The sequence below is a fragment of the Morchella sextelata genome (assembly GCF_020137385.1).
Source record: "Morchella sextelata strain SCLS chromosome Unknown scls_6, whole genome shotgun sequence".
NCBI lineage: Eukaryota > Fungi > Ascomycota > Pezizomycetes > Pezizales > Morchellaceae > Morchella > Morchella sextelata.
Window position 1 is genome coordinate 1,488,100 of NW_025408621.1, and position 22,955 is coordinate 1,511,054.

At 46.2% G+C, this 22,955-nt stretch overlaps 8 protein-coding genes across 8 annotated transcripts; 3 read left to right on the forward strand and 5 right to left on the reverse strand.

Moving 5' to 3' along the window:
* Positions 1-928: 928 nt before the first annotated feature.
* Positions 929-2,031, reverse strand: H6S33_011507 (uncharacterized protein; the record flags this gene model as incomplete). Its single annotated transcript, XM_044842876.1, has 3 exons — positions 929-1,307; positions 1,376-1,917; positions 1,978-2,031. The coding sequence occupies 3 exons, from the start codon at positions 2,029-2,031 to the stop codon at positions 929-931; spliced, it is 975 nt and encodes a 324-aa protein (XP_044696275.1).
* Positions 2,032-3,580: 1,549 nt separating this feature from the next.
* Positions 3,581-4,737, reverse strand: H6S33_011508 (uncharacterized protein; the record flags this gene model as incomplete). The annotated part of the gene is made up of 2 exons (XM_044842877.1): positions 3,581-4,563; positions 4,617-4,737. The coding sequence occupies 2 exons, from the start codon at positions 4,735-4,737 to the stop codon at positions 3,581-3,583; spliced, it is 1,104 nt and encodes a 367-aa protein (XP_044696276.1).
* A 3,022-nt stretch (positions 4,738-7,759) lies between these two features.
* On the reverse strand, positions 7,760-8,932 carry H6S33_011509 (uncharacterized protein; the record flags this gene model as incomplete). The annotated part of the gene is made up of 1 exon (XM_044842878.1): positions 7,760-8,932. One exon carries the CDS (start codon positions 8,930-8,932, stop codon positions 7,760-7,762), a length of 1,173 nt encoding a protein of 390 aa, XP_044696277.1.
* Positions 8,933-9,843: 911 nt separating this feature from the next.
* Positions 9,844-10,386, reverse strand: H6S33_011510 (uncharacterized protein; the record flags this gene model as incomplete). The annotated part of the gene is made up of 1 exon (XM_044842879.1): positions 9,844-10,386. One exon carries the CDS (start codon positions 10,384-10,386, stop codon positions 9,844-9,846), a length of 543 nt encoding a protein of 180 aa, XP_044696278.1.
* A 416-nt stretch (positions 10,387-10,802) lies between these two features.
* Positions 10,803-11,392, forward strand: H6S33_011511 (uncharacterized protein; the record flags this gene model as incomplete). The annotated part of the gene is made up of 4 exons (XM_044842880.1): positions 10,803-10,830; positions 10,886-11,160; positions 11,217-11,314; positions 11,371-11,392. 4 exons carry the CDS (start codon positions 10,803-10,805, stop codon positions 11,390-11,392), a joined length of 423 nt encoding a protein of 140 aa, XP_044696279.1.
* A 687-nt stretch (positions 11,393-12,079) lies between these two features.
* Positions 12,080-16,532, reverse strand: H6S33_011512 (uncharacterized protein; the record flags this gene model as incomplete). The annotated part of the gene is made up of 8 exons (XM_044842882.1): positions 12,080-12,241; positions 12,326-12,636; positions 12,708-12,817; positions 13,686-14,411; positions 14,468-16,027; positions 16,078-16,142; positions 16,199-16,278; positions 16,424-16,532. 8 exons carry the CDS (start codon positions 16,530-16,532, stop codon positions 12,080-12,082), a joined length of 3,123 nt encoding a protein of 1,040 aa, XP_044696280.1.
* A 439-nt stretch (positions 16,533-16,971) lies between these two features.
* Positions 16,972-19,135, forward strand: H6S33_011513 (uncharacterized protein; the record flags this gene model as incomplete). The annotated part of the gene is made up of 3 exons (XM_044842883.1): positions 16,972-17,790; positions 17,843-18,000; positions 18,349-19,135. The coding sequence occupies 3 exons, from the start codon at positions 16,972-16,974 to the stop codon at positions 19,133-19,135; spliced, it is 1,764 nt and encodes a 587-aa protein (XP_044696281.1).
* Positions 19,136-19,878: 743 nt separating this feature from the next.
* On the forward strand, positions 19,879-22,872 carry H6S33_011514 (uncharacterized protein; the record flags this gene model as incomplete). The annotated part of the gene is made up of 4 exons (XM_044842884.1): positions 19,879-20,077; positions 20,140-22,118; positions 22,171-22,363; positions 22,415-22,872. 4 exons carry the CDS (start codon positions 19,879-19,881, stop codon positions 22,870-22,872), a joined length of 2,829 nt encoding a protein of 942 aa, XP_044696282.1.
* Between the last annotated feature and the right edge of the window lie 83 nt (positions 22,873-22,955).

Sequence of the window (22,955 nt, forward strand, 5' to 3'; positions counted from 1 at the left end):
GTGGCTTGTTCACGTCTAATTAGTACAGACCGCCAAACTACTAGAATATATGCGCAGATGGAACGATGATGAGCAATCTTCAACAAGACCATAAATACCGTAGGCAAGAAAATGTGCCAGTCAGTTGACGTGAAAAGGCAACCTTGGAAGCCGCAGACTCACTGATTGTCGTCCCGGATTTGCCTCACATCTTGGGGGAAACACCTGGAGGGATACCCAACTTACAATCACCCCCAGCACATAGTTCTTTCGGGTTCCGTGGAATAAGTGGCGTATGTGTTCGTGCATGCCCTCGAAATTAAAGGAAACAAGTACGACAGCGAGGCCGGGGTTCGATTCCCGCTACGGAAAACCACATTTTTTCTTTTCACCTCCAGCTTTTAAAGTATCGAATTAAAGAGCAAACCAGAACAATCTTATCCAGCTATGTAGAACAACAATATATAATACAAGTGGAATGCAGCCTCCAGCCGCAAATTCTCAAGTGGATGCTATATACATGTATGTATGTTGTATCCCTTCCGGACTCGGGAGTGGCTCTTTGTCCAGACGTATATATAGCAGTCCTAGTAGAAGAATGATAATGCTTCCTGACCACAACGAGGAAGATTATGCTATTTGGGAGTGGAATACTTTATCCTTCAAATTTGGATAATGATAGAATGCTTTAACTATGTAGAGGACCACTTAATCTATCTGTTTGTAGTTTGAGTGAATTTCTAACTTTGATTAACTGAGTAGAATAGATAATATTTATTTAAATCTATTTTCTTATGTACTATTTAGCACTTTATATATCTTTAGGTTGGTGTACCCTTCGTTTTAAATCAGGCAGTCGTATCGTAAGTGTACTTCAATTCAAGATGCCAATAACTATTCCCGAAGTGAGTCACTAATATGTCAAAAATGGGTCTATCCAGAAAAGTACTTACTTCGGCGCATTTGGCTTCACCACTTCCCAGGCCTCATTCAACACTTCTACTACCTCACTTGGCAAGGGGCTCTTCTCTAATTGATCCAGGTTCTCCTCTAATTGCTTCTGGCTACTTATACCCAATATTATTCCATCATTCCCGTTCTTGATATTTAGCGCCGAATGGTGCAGCAGCCACCGAAACGCAATTTCTACCATGGTAAGATTGTGTTTCTCCGCAACGGGCTCAATGAGTTTGAGCGCGTTGAAATAGTGGTCATGGAAGTAACGAGCGCGGTAGGCACTGCCTTGCATGATACTGGTATTACTGAATCTTCCTGACTCGGGGAGGGCGGGTGATTTGTAGTTGCCGGTGAAGAAGCCGCCTGCTAGACTGGTTTAAGGAAGTACTATTAATGACCAATGCTATGCGATTGATAAATCATGAAGAAGGCAACCTACGGATTGTAAACCACAATATCAAGTCCGTATTTCCTACAGGCCACGAACAACTCCTTCTCAATCGCTCTGGTGATGGCATTATACATTCCCTGATACACACTTGGTTTCACCCATCCTCTCTCCTTACACAGGGTACAAATCTCGGCCACCTCGAATGCAGTGTAATTGCTCAACCCCAGCCTCATGAACTTCCCCTCCTTGTACGCTTCGTTGACTGCCTCTAGTGTCTCTTCGAAGGGGACGGACCTATCTGGTGCGTGCAAATACCATAAGTCTACCTTCTCCGTGCCTAGCTCGCTGAGTGACTTGGCAATATTCTCCCTTATAGATGCCGCCTTGTGGATTCCCGGCTGGCCTGGGTAGAGCTTAGTTGCAATGGTAAAACCCGCCGATTTCCATCCGGCGGATGCGGTAAAGGATTCTTGCTGGGTTCCGCAGTAGACACGTGCTGTATCGAGTTCGGTGTAGCCGCGATCATGGAAAGCGGTGAGTATGTTTTTGAACTCTGGGAGGGAAGTAATGCGAGCGCCGTCATTTCGGTCCTAGTTATATCTTAAGTATGAGTGGTTATATGATTATCGAGTAGGACCGGGTGGACGTACAGGCCCAAAGGTCATAAGACCAAGGATTATGCGGTTTTTCTTTTCGGTGGACATTATTCCAAAAGTATCGTGAGGTTTGGGAGTTGATATTGATATCGATATCGCGATGTTTTTAAGTGTTATGATGAGGGGGTACATGCCCATCTTATGCACAGTGCGTACATGGGCCTAGACTTTAACTCCACTGCAAACTCCGTTAACAACATAAAGTCCGAATACGAGTGTGTTTTACTGCAGCATTCTACGAGTGTATTGGAGCCAGGCTACATAATCTACTCTAAGGCACTGTGCTACTGTTCCGAGCACCCAGTACCCCGGCCCAACAAACCAGGGCCGCCGAGCGGCCACAACTCCTCCTCCCTATTTGGATAAAATACATGTACTTATTGCGTAATAAAGAGAAAATCGTGGTAGCGAAGATCGCTAGGCTAACAACTACAATTGTACTCTGATCTACGCGTGTGTGTAGCTTTATATACCACTCTACCGCCATTTCGAAATAATCTACCGGCACGGATAAACAATGTGGTCCTTGATGTGGAGTGTATAAAATCTCTGACTCGACTCGACTCGGATCGTCAGCAGTCAAATGGGTGCAGAAAATCGAGATCTTTCCTAGTTACACCCTAAGATATCCGGAGGTTGTATCCCAGGTCCCCTATTGTATTTATGACACTAACTCTAGCTGGCTTGAAAAGTATGTGCCAACACCCCATCATCGATATCTCGTTCTACTCTTTCAACAATTCAGCTCACCAATTATGTGGTGAGGTGTAACTAAATGTTATATGGTAAGTGACAATCTGCAGCAACCCAGCCTTAAATAGACCCTTCAACTGCCTGGATATTCATGAGGAGGCCGTTATTATTTACAAGTATATATAGAATTCAAGCTGGGAAATCGATACCTCGTACCTACATGTACTTGTACTCTAGATGGTGGACTTAATTACCTACACATGTGCTACGGCTATATAAAGTAATTACATGTGCCTACATAGAGCTCATTATGTGCATATCTACGTACGTACACCCTCTCTGTCAGTCTGCGGCTGAGGAATTTATGCGCTTTTTTACTTGCCTGTATGTGGGGCCGCTTATTATCACTTACAGCTAGGGAGAGCGTATGAATAAGATAAAAACAAGATACATATCTTAAATGAACTGATCACACCAGCTAGTGGGGGCCATGTGGGTTAGTTATAAAAACAGTGATGTTCAAGTAACTACATACGTACATGTACATGCTAGAGTTTAGTTACCCTAGCGATTTGCTATAGTTGAAACAAATGGCCCCCAGCGTCAACTGTTAAGCTATACATGTAGCTACTGTCGATCACCCGGAAGCTAGAAATACAGCACTCATAAAAATATTGCTACACAACCTGGTAGGGTATCGATATATCATGGCTGAAGGCATTGAAAGTGAAAGTACTGCTAATGAGTTGTCACTTTCGGAAAAGAAAAGAAAAAGCACACCTCCCAACCTAATCCAGTCCCGAGATAAAAATACAAGGAGATTAAGCCCGATAAACAGAAAGTGAAAACGCCCGCAAAAAGCAATAGACAAAAACGAAAGAAAATACGAATGTATGTATGAGGGCTAGAATTGCCTCCACTGATGTTGATTGGTTACTGGCAATGAATAGTCGTTCACCAGGACTTCCCTCATATCCAGCTCCGAGTTTGATCTATATGAGCCCGGATAGCTTCCATCGAGATCAGGTGATGGTGTGTAGATATAAGCAACTTCAGGATATACTCTTCCAGCCTCGCGATGTCTTTTCCTCCGATTCACGGCGCAAAATATCAACGCCCCGACAATACCAAGCAATATTACTCCACCTGATATTACCCCCACAACACCCCCAAGTCCCAGCTTCTTGGAAATATCATCCATGAAATCCTTATCATCATCATCCTTCTCCGCAATTCCAGTGGGCGTCGGACCAGTGTCTACGAGAATCCCAGATGTTTTAGCTGCCGTACTTGAGTCGCTCTCCCCAGTACCGGCCTTAGGCCATGTCGGATTTTTAGACGAAAAATTCAATTTCGCTGTCCCCGAGTCCCATTTCCCGTGGAATTGTATGGTGTAAGCTATTGTACGCCCTGTATCTCCATCTACCATGCTACCTTCAATCTCAAACTCTACGCCTCCATCCTCTGTTACCGTCCCGGAGAATGTAGTGTTGGAGGCCTGATACTCCCATTCAAAGTCACTCTTCTTAATCCCGCACCAAGACCCCCCACTCCCAAAGTTTCCGGAGAATTTATTTTTGGAGAGATTTTTGGTGTTTTTCAGTGTGCCCGTTATTTTGTATTCTTCATCGTCGTCGCCAAGCTCTGCTGCTACAGACCACCATGTAGCACCCAAATTTTCCGAAGATATCGAAGACTGCATCGTGACCGTAAGATTTTCGGTCTGTGGTGATGCTAGTGAGATAAAATAAGGATTTGAGTGGTCGGTGGTATTGTCGTGAACGGGCCCGAACGTGAGATTCGTGTTATCGAGGACACCCAGCAGGCGTTCACCACAGCCTTCTGTGTGATCGGCGTCGATCCATGCTGCACTGAGTCTTCCAATATCTAGTGGTATGAGTTAGTGCTGAGGAGTGGGGGATTGTATATAGGGAACTGACAAACTGAATCGGTTTTTTGAGACGCTGCTTCCGTGTCCAAAAGAGCCAGTGCTAAAGATGTGAAAAAGCTAAGACTGAGTAGCGTATGCCATGCATAGATAGAGCTTTCTTTCCAACCCATGGCATGGGAAGTAGTGGATATTAAACGAAAAAATTGAACGTTTGGAAGTAAGCTCCGTAGCGGCTGACTGATTGATTTGGTTCAGAAGATGGTTCAGAAGTCTACAAGATGATAAGAAAGTAAGAGTGCAAGAAGGAGGGGGAGTAGGTGAAAAAAAGAAAGGGAAAAAAAAATACTATAATCAAGCAAGTATGTGTACCCTGGCCTACTGTTAACTTCCATTAGAGAAAAAACATTGAGTTAGGGCCACTAGTATTTTTGGAAACCTGTACCGCAGCGGAGATTTGCGTGCCCTAGCCACCGATGTTTTCGATCATCCATCAGCCATTATTATTGCCTGACTTGTATGTCAATTGATTGTTTATTGGGGATGACTATGGGACCCCGCCGGATGGGGAATCTCAGTAGCACAAAATCAAATCCCTTATGCTACTCGCCGCCGCGTGGCATTACCGCAGCTCACGCATCCCTCTCATTATTCATAATCGCAGGAGGAAGAGAGCCATGGAATAACGGCGGTAGTCTGACGGATTATCAGTTAGCGAACACGGGCTGAGATTAGTCAACGAAAATGAGTTTTGTTTTGCCTACCGCATCTGCATGTTTTCCAGATAAAAGCGCGATACCTACCTTCTACATAGGTATTCCACTTCTACCGGGCATGGAACCAATATAGGGATAGTATAGACCCGAAACAAGCCCAAGCAATGCAGGTACCAGGCCCGTCTTCGCCCCCAAAACGGACCCCGCCTCACCGGACATGTGGATGTAAGGTTAAACCTGACATCAACTTTACCGAAACGAGGCTATGGCCTCTTGATCTGATATATGCCCACAGTAGCGAAAAGAACATGGATTCGCCTTCCTTGCATTATTATTGTTAGCCGAGTCGGAAGAGCCTCAGATGAAACAGATGGCTAATCGCCTATAAGGCCTCTCTTAACAGTACAATTGGGCGACTTTGATAAAGGTACATGTATGTATCTAAAAGGGTTGGGGATGCCAAACCTTGCAGTTACTATCAACTTGATAGTAACTCAGCACGAACTTCAGGCTATCCTTTAATTGGTGAATGCCTGTAATTTCAGTGTTATTTGCTGACCATATGCCGAGCTAGGTAGGTAGATAGAGCTGCAGATATCAAATTTTCTGCATAACATCGATGCCCAGGATACGCGTAGCTACATGTAGGCATGTCAGTCGCCTATCAGAAGAGACATTTGGGGTATGATTTGCCTTACTGCCTTGCATATGCTTCATCGTAATTACATATCTTCAGTTGAGAAGAATAAGGAAGGATATCCAATCCCAACCGTCATTGATTAGTTGATCAAAGGATACTATCCGCCCTAGAAGGAGGAAGGAAGGGAAATGAGCCCTGAGACTAGAGATGGAGATCGATTCCGTCCAATGTCCTGTCCACTGGGTGTTGGTAAGACGTCAGATCGGAGCCAAATAACACCAATGACGTTTTAGACTTGACAGATGTTTACTGACTCCGGAACAACTCGGCAAATTCCAAATGATGGGGTAGCTAGCTAGCCGCTAGCTCACACACGTCTGCCGGGAAAGCAACCCCACAAAAGGGTACATAAAGAGTTTTCCATACAGACCCTTGCCACAATACGGTAACACCAAAATCACCATATTCTTATCTTGTGAATATGGCAGCTTTGATCCTGGGATGCGGAGCGCTCTGTTTCAATAGGTTTCAATCCCCTAGGCATTGCTTTGATAGAACACTGACTAGAACCTTACAAATAGTTTCAAGGAACACCAATCTAAGAAAAGGCTCAAAAAGGCTCAAGAGTTTGAGAAGCAACGGCTCGCAAATGAGGAGCGGGTCAAAAGGTTATCACACGAAGGATTGCTACAAGTCCCTCCGGGACTGGTCTTTACCCCTCCCCCTTCCTATGAAAACATCCCTTCCGTGTACAAAAGGGTAAGATACCTTAATGTTTTGATAATGATCATAAAATATGATTATTGACAAAATCCCTTAACGATCTAGAATGAAAGCTCGGATGCGCGATAGCACAAAATTGAAGGTCCAATGCCTTCTGGGGGTGTTGGGAGGCTTAGAACTAAAGAAGCTGATGGTACTTAATGTGTATTTAACACCCACTAGAATGGTTAATGGGAAGAGCATGTGAGCGATATTTGGCCCCCGGTACTGAGATACACTGTAATTATTGGGCCTGTAAATATTCCGGTGGGAATTGTCAGCCTAGCTGGAAAACCTGGCAAGATTATGGAGTTTAAATATATGTAGTAGGGCTGACAAAATGGGCCCGTACTGGTGGGATATGTTGTACTACAGAAGTTACTGATATCCTGCAACAATTACAAACTCGGCATCATCTCGTCTTCTGCGTGATCCAAGAAAGACTATATATGGCCAGACTGGACTTGGAAAGTATATATATAGGATCAAGAGAGAAGAGAGCTATAGAGTGGTTTTTTTTTTTTAAAACAAAAACAAAAACAGATATGTAGTACTTGGATTAAATCGACATGTCTTCATACTGCCCTTCTAGATAGTTTTTCATGTCCTCAACAGCGTTTACCACATTGAAGCCAATTCTTAAATTTTGTAGTCTTTTGATCAAAGATGTTAATACTAAAGATTTTAGCTTCGCGAGTTGGGCAGAAACTTAAATACTTTTTGGACTAAAACGGCTCCAAACTACGTACACAATATTCTGTTCAACTCTGGTAGCTAAAACTCTCTATTCTGTCCTGTGCTATGTTGCAATGACTTTAAGCCGGGTTCCATGGTTTATGCATTGATCTCCATCCGTGGGGGCCGTGCAGTTAACGAGGCGCATATCCATTCCCTTTTAGGTCTGGTAGTGCCTAATAATATTGTGATAATATGTATGCGCACTACGTAGCTAGCGTAAGCCATAGTAAAAGCTTCAAATGACCAATGATCGAAAAACCACTTTCCCTCCCCACTCCCTACAGCTAAATAAATACAATAAAGATAAAACCCAACCGAAAGAAGATAAATTTGCTCTAACTACTTTGCACTCTCCTCCCTTTTCCCAGCGATATCCGCCGCACCACCGTCGTCCTTCTTCGCAGGCACATCACCCCTCAGCTCTGCAAAATATCTCTTGACGTCGTCGGCGCCAACTGCCTCTCCGCTGGCTGCAAAAGGCTTCAAAAAGTCCTTTACCTTCTCCTTGAGCTGGTTATATGCCATGACGCCCTCGATTGCGTGTACGCGGTCCACCATGCCCAGTGCGCGCTCTCCGCGATCAAAAAGGGAGCCACCAGAGTGAACTGAGGCGCCATCTTCGGAGGCATCAAGGGGTGGCTCGTAGCTTTCCTCTTCTTCGAGGAGACATGGGTGTGGCGCAAGAAGGGGGAAACAGGTGGGGCACCGGCAGAGATGCGTGCGAAAGTTGGCTGTGAGAAAGAGAGATTGATGATAAGTTGAAGGCGGTGGAGGGGGAAGGTTATTGTAGATGCAGATAGGGACTTCTGTAGAGCTGTTTCCGGGGTCTGAGGAGAGCGCTATCGCGGCGTCAGGTGTTTTCGCGCGTTTGTGGCCTGGTTCTACGACTTCGTCCTCTGCCTTTCGTTTCTTATCACTTATTATTGTAGCTTCTAGATCTCCTGGAGCAATAGGCTCGGAGGTGAGGTTATTAGATGGAGCTATAGTAGGGGCAACTGCAGCTGCAGAGAGTGGGGCGTCCTTTTTGTCGACAGCCGAAAGGAACCCTGGTGTGCCAGCATAACGAAGTAGCCATGGGTTCTTCTCTACGCAGAGCCAACAGATATAGTGCTCAAAAGATTCTTCCTCGGGAAAGCCGGCGGGACGTTCCTCCTCCTCCTCTTCTTCATCGCCGTTTTGGACCGACTCTGTTAGCTCTGTCTTTTCCTCTAGTCCCTCTATAGCTGTGGTATCCATAGTCTCCTGTTTTCCTTCAACAGCTGCGACAACCGCCTCCTCCACCTTCGGATCCTTCTCAGCGTTTTTTTCGCCCACAATACATCCATCATGGAACCAATCCTCTCCACAGGCATCGCCCAACAAGCACTGATACATAGTGCCCTTCTCACTCTCTGGATCATAATCCGCATCACACCAACAAAACCTGCCCCAGTAGTTGTGGCAATACCTATTGCCAACCCTACCTTTCTCGCCAGCAACCTTCCTCAGATCACACGAGCTACCCTGCGGCATTCTATCTGTGCCACAATCACACACAACGTCTCTTTTGTTGAATATCTCTACCAGCTCATGATCGCCATGGCATGATATCGAACAGCTGTAACATATTCCAGCTGCGCCCTTAGTCACAAATTCCGCAAATTTGGGCGATGACTCTGTGGGGATCTGGCACGTCTTGCATGAGAAGACTGGCTGACGTAGGGGACCAAGAGCGTTTGTGCAGCTATCAAATGCGTATGGCATTATTTCACGGGCTTCAGATTCGAGCGCGAGTTGTGAGTTTATGTAACTAGCGTGTATTGTTAGTGGGTGCTTATCCATGTAGTAGCTAGAGCTAGGGGAGCTAGGATCGAGCTGGGAGAGCTGGGAGAGCTTACTCCATGGCTGTAACGGAGTTTTGGGAATCAGTTGACGTGCGCCTGGGACAGGGAGGAGGTTCGGAAGCTGTAATGGACTCCATTGTGATCACTGTGAGTGATATCGTGTGAATTAGAAGTTGTTTGAAAGGTGGGTTAGTTGACAAGGCTGCGAGAGATACCGGGGGGATTTGGTGGTTTTGTAGCTTTGATACTGAGGCAGGGTAAGTGCAAAGGAACGGCAACCTCCGTGACTACTAGTAATGCTATTAGGATGGAATATGGTACGGTACTAAAAATGCCTACATGAAAAAAAAGAAAAAATAATAATAATGATAACACAATATAGAATACGTAAAAATTGACATAACACAAATAACTCTAAGGGTTTCATCAAAGGAGGATAGATAGCTGAATTCCTACATATATATAGTGCTCTCGAAGAACACGATAATATACGCTCATGATCAAGTCATGTAATGACCAAATAACCGACAAATCCTGTATAAAACAAATGAAAAACTTTATGTAGAAATCTCCAACTCTTTATGCTCATTCGAGCTAAGCTTACCAGATACACTGGCCCTCGACATCCAACTCACACAAATACGCAACCGTCTCGGTACTAGTCGGAGCTGGGGTTGGAATCACAGTAGTAGTTATCGTAACTATAGTTGTAGTATTTTGTTGCATCTTTTTCTTCTCCTCCTCCTTCTTTTGCTCGTCTCCCTTTTTATCACCGATTCCAAACTGTGTCGTGTACTGATAGAACCCAGTCTTGTCATCGATCAACTGGATCCCATAGCGGCTCGAGTCGACTTCTAGATCCTCCTTTGGCGTCCACTCATACTCCCCCGAATTTTTCGTCTTCTCCACAATCGGGTAGAGGGGTACGCAGTTAGTTGATGGTCCACGGAGAAGTATGAGCGATACTGTATTGTCCGGGGACGTCGGATTCCACTTTATTTTGTAAGGGGTGCCCTTGGGGACAGTTTCGTTGAGCCCTGGGCTAGAGAAGGGATTGCCTTGAGGGTTGGGGCCGACGGGCGCTGTGTATGCGGCCGCAAAGGAAAGAAGGGAAAAGAGTGAGTAGGTTATCGAGGTTCTCATGATTTTTTCTTTTTTGTATGTTTTGTTTCTTGTGTTTTATTGTGAAGGATTTTCGTTATGTAGAAAGCGGCCGTGGAAATGATATTTCAAACAACAATAAATATAAGTGTCGTGCCTGCGTACCAAAAAACCTGTTTGATACGACCTCCCAAAAACTGGAAAAGAGAAGATATAAGAAGAAATCTCCCTACTCCCCGAAACTTATAGGGGAACCCACCAACCCCTCCCTTCGCTCCCGGTGTCTGTCTCTCACGGCCCTGCCGATCCATTCGTTCCAAAAACATCAGCACTCTGCCGGTTCGTAATCTCAAAGCCGGGTAACAAGCCAAGGCTACACCGGTACCTTCCGCCTTTAGCAAGAGCTGAGAGTGAACAGCCAAAGCATCATCACACTCGTCTCTAACTGACCCAGCGCCATGGGGAAGGAAGACTACGTCTCCACAGGTACGCCATGTATCCCATGCCTGGTCAGCCACGATTGCTAACACTCCGAACACAGGAGGATCTCTCAAGCTTAAAGGCATTAAAGACGGCGGGATCAAAAAAAAGAAATCGAAAAAGAGCCGCACAAAGTCAAAATCAGAGGACCGCGACGATGGCAATAGCGAGCGCGCTCTCTCCAATACCGCGGAAGAACCAAAGGATTCTAAAGAGGAACCCGGCGAGGGACGATCACGCTCTGGGTCTGCTGAACGTGATGGGCCGGAGAAGGGAGACTACTATGCTGGAAAGACAGAGGCGGAGCGAAGGTTTGAAGAACGGAAGCGGAAGAGGGTATGTCGCACTTGAATGATAGCGAATGTAAGCGCGCCGTGCTAATAACAAAGTAGATGGACGAAAGGTTAAAGCGGGAGGGCATCAAGAGCCACAAGCAGCGTGTCGAGGAGTACAACAAGTACCTGAGTAATCTCAGTGAGCACCACGACATGTATGTTCAGAAAATCATCCTTTTATCTGGTGTGATGATGCTAACGAATTCTGCAGGCCTCGTATCGGACCTGGCTAATACTTGCCACCCAGGGGAACTGGGGATTATTTATCGTTTGCTTTGTTTTATTCTCTTCCCGCTTGCGTTCTTCTAGTGTGTGGTAGATACATGTAGCTGCGTCGTAGGACAAATATTCGTTTGTGCTTCATCTTTGTGCGTGTGATATACTGTGATGCAAGAGACCGGTCATGGGAAGATCACTCGACCTTTGAAGCGCCCAAAGTGAACGTCATTTAGCTATGGAAGGAGCTTTCCCTAGGTATCCGGTTCGCCCAGCTATCGTTGCCACCGGAGGTTAACAAGGTATATTTTTGACATGAACCAAATTAACATCAAGCTAAGGTAGTATCAGACTTCGTTTCGTCATTGTCATAAAGCATTATTTCTAGATATCATATTCATACCGGACCTGTCCCAAATGTCATCGGCTCCGCTTGTATTACTTCTACTGCTCGCTACAGTATAAAGAAAGTAAAACAAAAAACACCCCGACTCCAAATGCACTTAATGTCACCAGATGCCTTGATGCCTGTTCTTGTTTTTTTTCGCTTTAATTGTATTTTACCAGATTCATCATATACCCCGTGACGAATACAGAAAGAACCCAACGAACCATCCCAACGAAAAAAGACGCAGTAGTGTAAAAAGGAAGGGAAACCGAAATTTTTGAAATTTTTGCTGTTAGAGGGTAACTTTTTCTTAGATTTATTTCTCCTCTGCGACAGTCTCGTCGCCAACGAGGGCGTTCCTCTTCTCCTGGACTCTCTGCTGCCTCCTCTCCCTGGCGGCCTTGGTCTTCGCACGCTTGGCATCCATCTCCTCCTTGAGGATACGTTCACGGGCCTTCTCGGCCTTAGCCTTGTGGATCTACACCAGACTGTCAGCACCAGCCACACTCGTTCATCCATCACCGCTACCACTGCCAGATATATTCGGAAAGGGGGAACTAACGTGCTCAATCAAAGCACGTCTGTGCTTGAAGGTGTTACCCTTGGAGAGGTGGTAGAGCTCGTGGTAGAGGTGCTTGTCGATCTTTCCCTGGGCACGGTACTTGACGAGGAGACGGCGGAGGACACGGAGGCGGCGCATCCAGAGGACCTGGGATGGCATACGGGCATCCTTGGTACCCTTCCTCTTACCGAAACCAGTGTGGCGACCAGCACGCTTGGCATCCGCGAGGATCCTGGTGCGGGAACGGGAGTGCATGGTGGCGGGCTTCTTGATGATAAGACCGTCACGGACGAGCTTACGGATAGTCTGGCCTGAATACATTCCCTCTCATATTAGCACGCTTTCCACGGTCCAGTTCGAGAATTTTAGGGTGGCGGCGTACGAGAGTTGGCGTTGCTGATCTCGCTGACCTCGCTGGGGTCGAGCCAGACTTTTCGCTCACCGCAGTCCATGACGGAGGCTGCGAGACGCTTCTGGGTACGTAGGTTGACCCTAGAAATTGAGATGACCCGTTAGCATTCGAAATATTCCTTTAGTGATATTTCGATATATCGATAATGGCAGTAATTTGCCACCCAAGCTTCGGAACTGGTATTTCCAGTTCAACGAGCTCGAAGCCACCCCAAAATCATCCCAATTCCTATTCTTCCGCATGCGATCCCATCGCCAATGCTCAACCGAACCTTCCGACGGTCCTCCCCGTGCATTCACGCACACATTCCGTCCGAGTGTATCCCCTCGCTCCTCCCTAACCTGGCCTGGCCTGGATCGCGCGATAAAGCATAGAGGAAGAAAATGAATTGAACTCACATCTTGACTGATTTTCCGGAAGTTGATGGACCGTTGTCGGTTGGTTGTTGTCGTCGTTCGTTGGGGTGGAAAAAACTTGGTGTATTCGATAGGGTTGACGTTTGGCGGGGGACCGAGCCGAAATCGATCGTTAGGTTGTGTGGTGCTGGGTGACTGTGGGAAGTAGGGTTGGGCCCTGAACTGTGGCGGTGCAACCAATTGTCATTGTGTTGTCCCAAGGAAATGTAGTAATGGGATTTTCTTTCACGAAGGAGAAGGCACATGTATTATTACAATAGGAGTCTTTTTCTTGACGTGTTTTCATGTTGCGGGTTGGTGCCATTTTGAGTACAAATTCTCGTGCAAACCTAGAATTTGTTGATGTACCTACACCTACCTACAAAAACGTGAACATTGCTTCATCAACCTTTAATATGACGCCGATAAGCGCTGGAAAAGACTCGAACAAGAAAATTGACTAGCTATGATATAAAACACTTAAGCGTTGCTCATAGAATCCCCTCGTGTAAAATTCGAAACTCCTCCATGACTTCTCACTCGCGGGGACTACGCAGCAACCCTCCCCCTCCTTCCTCCGGCTGGCCCCTTGGGCCCATTCTTCGGCAATGTGTATTTCGCGAATGCTCTCGCCAAGCTCTTCTTCACACTTACTTTCTGTGCACCAATAAAACTATCCACCGTGACCGCGATAGCAAGGTCGATATCTTTCATGGAGACATACTCACTCAATCTCATCTTGGCGAAAGACTCTGACAAACGGATTATGCTTTCCAAATGACGAACTGTGATCGGGAAACTTCCAGTTGCAAGTGACTCTCTGCGCATCTCAACAAAGAGACGTGCTACTTTATCTTGGTCCATTTGATGGAGCTGCGGACGACAATGTTCGCGTGCGTACATTATGTACTTCCTGAGGAGTTCTTGGGGTATAGGGGAGATGAGTCCGGATGAGTTGCCATTGTTTGAGCCTGTTGGCTGGTCCCCACCGCCAGAGTTACCGACGGGGTGAGATCGGCCGTGGGAGGCCACAACGAATGTAGCAAGACGTTCATCAATTTCAGGATCAACGGTGTCACGGACGACGCAGAGTACGTCAAAACGTGAGAGAATGGGTTCTGTAAGTTCGACATTTTGGGCGAATGGAATAGTGGAGTTGTAACGACCACCAATGGGATTGGCAGCTGCAATGATCGCGCAGCGAGCTTGAAGAGTAGTCACAATACCAGCCTTGGAAATGGAAATGGATTGCTGTTCCATTGCTTCGTGAATCGATGTTCTAAAGTTTAATATATTAGCCAATAAGGAAACCAAAAGTAGATCACGGGGGAATACCTGTCTTTATCATTCATCTTATCAAACTCATCGATCAGGCAAGTTCCTTTATCGGCCAACACCAACGCTCCTCCCTCAAGCGTCCATTCTTGAGTTATGGGATCTTTCCTTACACTTGCCGTTAAACCCACCGCACTAGCACCTTGGCCTGTAGCAAACACAGCACGATGCGCCGTCTTTTCGACATATTTTAACACTTGTGACTTCGCTGTACCGGGATCACCAAGCAGTAATACATTGATATCACCACGGATCGTATGCTTCCCTTGAACATCCTTCCCAACACCACCAAAAAGCGAACATGCAACAGCAGTTTTGATATCGCGATGCCCATAGATGCTTGGCGCCATTGAGTCAATGATTTTATTTACGACATTTTCGTCGCGTGCAAGTGTTCGGATCGCCTTTTCGTCCTCTTCAGTTAATCTGAACCCAGCGAGTTCATCGTGAGACTTGACAACGTTATTTGCCTCGAGAACAGTAGCAAAGACGGGGAAACCATTCTTTTGGTTGAGTTGAACATCATAATTATTCCTGTAGATACCTGTGACCTCCACCTCTTCACCGGGCTTGGCGGAATCAATCAGGTCCCATAGTAAGATGACTTCTCTGTGTCGAGGAAGTCTTCCTGCGGGGACAGTACCAGGTGATTCTTGTAATGTCATCTTCTGATAATTCCTATAAACAGTCTTTTCAGAGTTTAATGTGAACGGTCCGCGCGATTGACAGTTCTGGCAGTACGAAATCTTGACTTCAACATTTGAGTCCTGTGGGAAAGGCCCAAGAGTTGTACCACACTTACTGCAGTCGAACTTGACATACTTCAACTGCGGGAACACACCAGTCCTTCTGGTCACTACACCGCGGACACGGACAAGAGCGTTGAGATGAGATTGTCGTAGTTCACGGAGTGTATATGATGTTGGAACATCAGCAATGCGAACATGAATCTCGGAGTGAATACGCTGATAATCCTGATAATGAAGAAGGGTTGTTTCCATGGCAACCTGGTCAAAAATCTTCAAGGTCTCTGTCGGAGCGTTTGCAAGAAAGAGGGCGAGCGTTGCTCTGTGCTCGGCCAAATGCTGAAATGAGATTTCGAGAGACTCGGCGTTCACTTCTCCGAGCGTTCGAAAACGAGCACTGTACACAGAAGCAAGATTTCCGTCGGTATACTCGAGGAGAAAGTTTTTGAAATGGATGGCAACGCTACGATATACGTTTGGAACAGAAAGCCAATCAGCGATACTGGCAGCTTTGATGTCTCCAAGTTGCTCTAGGGATAGCGCCTCGCCCATTAAATTGTCCATATCGTCGTCATCCCTGTCTTCATCATAGACACGGGTTCCTCGTCTCGTACGTTGCTGTTGTTGGAATAAGTCTGGTTGGTCGTCTTCATCGTCGCTCATGAAAATTGCTGGTTTGCGGCGACTAATAATATCCCGACGGTCCATTTTTTGATCAAGAATACGACGAAGACCAATATCCATTTCCTCGTATTCTTCGTCGTCGATATTATCGGCTTCATACTGGTCAAGAACGAGATTCTGAGTGTAATCCCTGGGGGGGTGTCAAAATTTAAACCGGAAATATTCTGGAGTGAAACTTACTTTTCCATATTCGCCATGATATCCTCTCCATCAAGTTCCTCTTCTATATCATCCAAATCCAGAATCTACATCTATTGTTCAGCATCGATTTAAAGCTAGGGAACAAGGCAATTCGGCTTACACCGCCAGTCTCGTCGATTTCATCCTCATCGTCCATCAATGGTGGTGAAGAGCGAACCCAACCAGGTGTAGAAGCGGGAGCTAGTAGTAGGAAACAAAATTAGCTCAATTAATCTCACATAATCTTTGACTGTAAGTATATCGCTAAATGAGATACCCCTCTATGTATTTAGGAAATAAACGGCCAAAGAGAAAGCCACCAAGAATATCTATCAGGGTCACTGACGACTTGAAGGGACGCCGTTGTCCATGTCCTCATCTTCATCATCGTCCAAATGGCGCTTCCGGGGGTTTTCCGGAGGAGGAGATGACATTGGAAGACCGGGAGTTGACATTTTGAGATTTGTAGAAGAAAAGGGTATGTAGAGGCAGTAGCTAATTCAATGCAGAAGGAGCTATGAATTTACACACGTGTGTAGATAGCCGTATCCAAAGCTTGTAGATGCTGGTGGGAGACAGGGCCAGCAGACGCGTAAAGTGGAGAGGAAGCAAAGACAAAGGGAAACCCCTCGACGCGTTCACCACCAATCACAGCTCAAACAGACTACCCAAAAGAGTTTAAGAGAATTATCTTGGCGCAGATATTTCTAACCCTTACCCCACCAATCCACCACTCTTTATGGCAGAGCCTCAAAGGCATGTACCTAGCACGCGAGAGTTAAAGACCATTTAAACCTATCACCGCTCTTTCGTTCCTGTAGAATTTACTTTACCTTCGTGGTTCTCGAATGACGTTTTGAGTGATAAGGCCTTCACCTCTATATTTGATCTTCAATGCCATCTTATTTTTTCCACCTCTTCTTTGATCTTCACAGCCCTACTTCACACATAGCTCGTTCCTTGCCGGAACTCTCAGAGCTCTCAGTAACCCAGTTGTCTTCTCTACTGGCCTGGATTCCGCCCCCAGGAACGAACATCTTTGCTACCACGCTCCCCCCTCACCCCCCACCCATCGCTTCCGACAAAAAGGAAGTGTCTAAACTGATTGCACCACAGGCGGAAACCAGTCGTAATAAGGCGAAGGAAACACAATCAACCGAGATCCCACCACCTAGTACACACGAGCAGTTGGATTGGCGCTTTGGGAAGATCGCGGTGGAGTCTATAGATATGGGTTCTGAAGAGGCCCCGGTTTCAGGGGTCCAGAGCGGACCTGCACAACGGAGAAAATCTTCTGCAGCTTCTGCGCCTCTTGCCGGTGGAACTGCTGCGAAAGCTCATTTTGTTCCCTTGGAGTCTAGGAATACAGAATTTGGATATGGTGTGGTGCATCTTTACCGCGATGTTCTCGAGACGCCGGGTCTTTACACTGCAGATTTAAAGAAGAAAGGGAAGGAAGATACTGGCGAGCTTATAGAAGAAGAAGATGATGATGCTCTCACTACCGTTGCCATCCTTGCGGTCCCATCGTATATGACTCCATCTGATTTTATGGGGTTTGTTGGCGAGGAGACGAGAGATACCGTGAGCCATTTTAGAATGATAAGGACCGGAAAGGCAAATCGTTATATGGTGCTCATGAAATTCAGGCACAAAGAGGACGCAAAAGTATTTGTGACTGAATTTAATGGAAAAGTTTTTAATAGCATGGAGGTAGGAGAGGTCCTACTTGTTTAATATGTTCAAGTACTTATGCTACTGATAGCCCGAAAACTGCCATGTTGTCTTTATAAAATCAATTCAGTTTCAAAAACCTTCTTCAAACAACCAAGCTTCCTCTGTCGCCTTTCCTGAAATCTCAAACGACCCGTTTTTTCCTTCACAAGGTCCTAGACCGGCAATTCCAGCTGTTGCCGCTTCCTCGTCAGCCACGGTTGCTAGCCATATCTCTACAAAACCTGCACCGCCTCCAACACCCTCGCTTTTAGAGCTACCAACATGTCCAGTCTGCCTAGAACGCATGGATGAAACCACAGGTTTATTAACGATCTTGTGCCAGCATGTATTTCATTGTGCTTGCCTGAGTAAATGGAAAGACTGTAGCTGCCCTGTCTGCCGATATACACAAGGGCCTGGCATTCGGGAAAGAAACGATGATGAAGACGAAAATGAATGCTGTGGCACTTGTGGAGCTGTCAATAACCTATGGATCTGGTATACCTTTACCCTCTTCCATACATAGAATTTCCGTACTTACTTCTTGCCTACTAGTTTGATTTGTGGAAATCTTGGTTGTGGCCGCTATGATGATGCCCACGCCTTTGAACATTACAAGGAGACATCCCACTGCTACGCTATGGACATCGAGACCCAACGTGTATGGGACTATGTGGGCGACGGATATGTCCATCGTCTCATACAAAACAAAGCGGATGGCAAACTAGTCGAGCTTCCTTCGGCACTTTCCGTTTCCCAAAATCCAGACTCTCCTGGTAATGGGGGCGACTATGTTCCTAGAGAGAAATTGGATAATATCGGCATGGAGTACACATACCTTCTTACTAGTCAACTCGACAGTCAGCGCCTTTACTTTGAAGAAAAGGTTGCACAGGCGGCCGACAAAGCGTCTGAAGCCGCGCATGCCGCTGAAAAGGCAGTTGCAGAATCTAGAGAATTCATGAAAGAGCTAAAGGAGCTCAAGTTAAAACACAGCGAAGTGACCCAGGAGCTTCTTCCCCTGGCAGAGCGAGGAAAAGAGCGAGCCGAAAGAAAGGCCGAGAAATTTGGAGAGATGGCCAGAAGGATGGAGAAGGAATGGAAAGAAGAGAAGGGGGTGAATAGTGGGTTAATGGAGAAAATTCAATACTTGACGAAAGAGAGCGAGGAAAGAAAGAAGGAAAATGAGGACCTAAAAGAGCAGATCAGAGACTTGATGTTTTTCTTGGAGACAAGAGAGAAAATGGAGAATCAAGGGGAGGAGATCGTTGAAGGTACTGTTACCGTTGGTGATGCGCCGCCGCCCCCACGAAATAAAAAGAAAGGCAGGGGTAAAAGGTAAATTTATGTAAACTTTATATGATTCTTTTGGGTGGTTTTTTTTTTTTTTTTTTTTTTTTTTTTTTGGGGGGGGGGGGGGGTTTCATGAAGGCGGCGTTGAGGAAACCAATTGTTTTTAGCACACTGATTGCACTGAACGAGTGATATATTATGTTTGAACTCGTATCGATGCTGAGACAGGCACGAGCTAAGCGAGAATGGGCCTGAGAACAGGTGTATGTATACATGTAGTTCATACATGCGTATATAATCATGGGAATGGTAACTTGGGATTTATCCTACAAAGTCCTAATGAATGACTGAGTACGAGTAGTTGCTGTGTGACCATATCTCCTATAATTTAAAAGGCCAGGACGAAAGACATTCCCGGCATTATATATTCTACTAACGATGGGCGAGTGAGGTCCTTCTGGTTTTGGTTGACCAACAAGTGCGCATTTATTAAACTAGGTTCGCCATTGATCAAAAGAGGACTAATGGTTGAGTGTAGTCTCGTGCCCAGACTTTTGTCAACTCGTTCCTCGTTCTGCAACTACAAATCACACCACAGGCTGGGCACGAGACATGTAGGTTGGGTGTGAGGCTTCTGCGCTGGGATGACGCGACATTGACGCTAGCAAGCGCGTGCACTGACTAGGCCCTATGACTGTGTCCTTCCACTCTACGCGTCTCCCTATCGACAGCTTATGTATCGACAACTATCTCCAACAAAGAACTCGATTCCATCAATATCTCTCGTCACAAATGGGGTCTTTAACTATCCCACGACTTCGGTTCCTGAACCGCTCCGACCCATTAGCTGAGATATGGCATCAGCTTCGATCAACAAATGGCGAAAGAACATCCTATTACATCATTGGTATCCCAGATGGTTCCCTAAAACTTTCACAAGGCGATTTTGAGGGTGGGAGCCATGAAAATTCTAATCTAATAGCTGGCATTCGTGAGTACTCATTATTCTCAAAGAGTACCTCATTTCACTAATATATATTTTCAAATGACAAGATATCCAAAAACCTGGTGTTATCTTTATCGAAGCTCTTAACCCCGCACAGGATATTTGTTTGGCTCGGAGAACAAGCCCCAAACCCGCTCCCACCAAACAAACGCTCCCCTGTTCAAACGAACCAACCAAAGAGCGCATGCTAGTACTTTTGGACTCCGATGCAACGATCTATACCAAATCTGGAACTATTATCTTTGAACTTGGAACATCTCCAATCTCGGCTGATGGAGAAAGCCAAATTACTATGGAAGAAGATGAGGCGCATGTGCTAGTACAGCAAAGCTATCCCCAGGAATCACTGAGACGTAGCGAGAGCGATATGGTGCAGTCAACACCCGCCATTCCAGAAACAATCACAGAGGAGCCCAGGGTTCATGAGACTCCTAGCGTGAAGAGTAGGTTCATGAATCCGGATAGTGCGACAGTCTCGCTGCCTCGAGGGAAGCTATCAAGGGTAGATACCTTCGGAGATATCATACATGAGAAGGAGGACTCAACGCCAACGGGAAAGAAGCCTACTGCCATAATGTCTCCTTCAAGGAAAGGTATTATTCCCGATAGAGTCCAGGACATCTTTAGGAAAATTAATAATGTTGCTCCTGTAGCGGATATGAAGACCCCCGATGATTTTGCCCGTCCCGAGGAGAAAGGTGATGAGGAAAAAGAAAGTCAGAACTCTGCAGAAGCTGTAAGAAAACAATTCAGTCAGTCAGCCATGATCACTTCGTTTGGGTCTGCAATGGATGAAGTAGTCGCCTCAGTTGTAGACGAAGATGAAGATGAGGGGGTGCTCTCAGATGAATCTACTACGCCAAAGAGTCGCATCAAGGGGCATGGTGTTCCAGAAGGATTTCTGCATGAGGAACATAAGAAAGAGATAACGCCGAAGATAGTATATGGGAAGAACAAAAGGAAGGCGCCTGTGCCTAGGAATAAGAATGTTGCTGCCAAGGGAGGTAGGAAACCGAAAAACAGAGTAAAGGTTATCAACGATAGCACAGAGGAGACTACTAAAGACACCCCAGTAAAAAGAAGGAGACTTGGACGCGCCCAGAAGAATAGTAGCACTGAAAGCATGGAAGAGGAAGATTCAATAAAAGTCTTGCCCCAAATGAAAGGGGCTGACCGTACTGAGGAGGAAGATGCTATCATGGAAACTGCCGACGAGGAAGACGAGACTGCGCCACAGCCACCTAGGACTCAAAGGGGGAGAAAAACAGTACAAAGCCTACCTAGTACTGCTGCTACCGTAGAAACCGATGCAGTAGTAACAGGACGAAACACAAGAGGCAAACGAGCTGTGCCTACCAAGAATACTGGAAAGGCTACCAAAGAGCAAGAAAAGGAGCCGGGTATTAAAGAGGTTGTGCCTACGAAACCTCTTAGGGGTACTAGAGGTAGACGTCGAGCTGAAGAGGCACCAGATGCTCCTGATCCAATTTCTACTACTGCCTCAGAAGAAGAACCCCCAGAAGAAGCACCGAACCCAAAGAAAGTTATGCGGAAACGACAAAGGCCCGATGATACAGAGGGAAATGACGACCAAGACACCCAGTCTCTTCCTCGGGAAAGTTCAGCGGAGTCAATGATCCAGGTCGGCCAATTGACGAGATCAAAGCGTGTGAAGACGACGCCCGTGGAGAAAACACCAGCAGCCAAGAGAGGCAAGAAAGATGCGACACCCACACCACCAAGCAGTGGGAAGTTTCTAGGTGATACTCAGTATACAGTTCAGGATACGCAATCTCAGGCGCCGGAACTCAAGACGAAGGCAGCGGCGAAGAAGCGAGCTGCTCCACCAACAAAAAAAATCCCCGCCAGAAGACAGAAACCAAGTTCACAATCGCAGCTGTCGGAAAATGATAGTATTGAAAACGAAGATGCCAAGGTGTCGAGTGTAGTTACTAGAACAAGGAACAGATATGAAGGCGACTCCCCGAAAATCGTGTTCAGCAACAGTGGCCTTGATGGAACAAAGGTTCGTTTATATACATGCCGCAAATTTGTCATGTGTTGCTAATAAAACCCAGGACATTGAGAAGTTCCTTCGAACGAATGGCGGGAAGAAGATGCCAAATGTCAGCGCTGCTGGGGTCAATTTCCTCGTCGTAGGGCCCGGAGAACTAAAAAGAACACCGAAATTAACTGTCGGGGTGGCGCTGGGTAAATTTGTCGTAGAGGATCAATGGCTGATTGATAGCAAAGAAATTGGCTACTTTTTAGGTACTATCACCCCACGCTACTTATCAGTCCAACCTCTCTAATATTTCTTAGATCCCGAACCATACGTCCCTTGCGATCCCCTTCATGAGCAGGCCTGGTCTTTCTCACTTGCTGCCGCCATTGACCGCGGCCGCAATGGCCTCAACTGCGTTCTTAAAGATTATAATGTTTACATCACCTCATCACTCATCTCACAACTAAAGGCTTCAAAACAAGAAGACTCTCTTGTCGAAATGCTCAAAGCAGCCAGCGCAGGAACAATTGCCAAGAAAAGCCCCAAGGGGAAAAGAGAAGACGACGAACACGCCGATCAAACGCTCATCCTGGGCAGTGAAAAGGGAGATGGTGATATAGCGCTTCTTAACAAGGCTGGATGGGATGTCTACGGAACCGGAATCATAGCGATTAGCGTTCTCAGAGGCAAGCTGGATCTGGGGCACGAGTTTAAGATTGCCGCGCCGGAAGTGGAGGCAACACAGAAGGTGGGGAGAGGAAGGAAGGGGAAGTGATTGATTATTTTACTTACCTTTTTTTTTGTTATTCGGAAAGGAATCTTTATGGGAACTTTTGGGGCGCTGTAATTTAGATACCA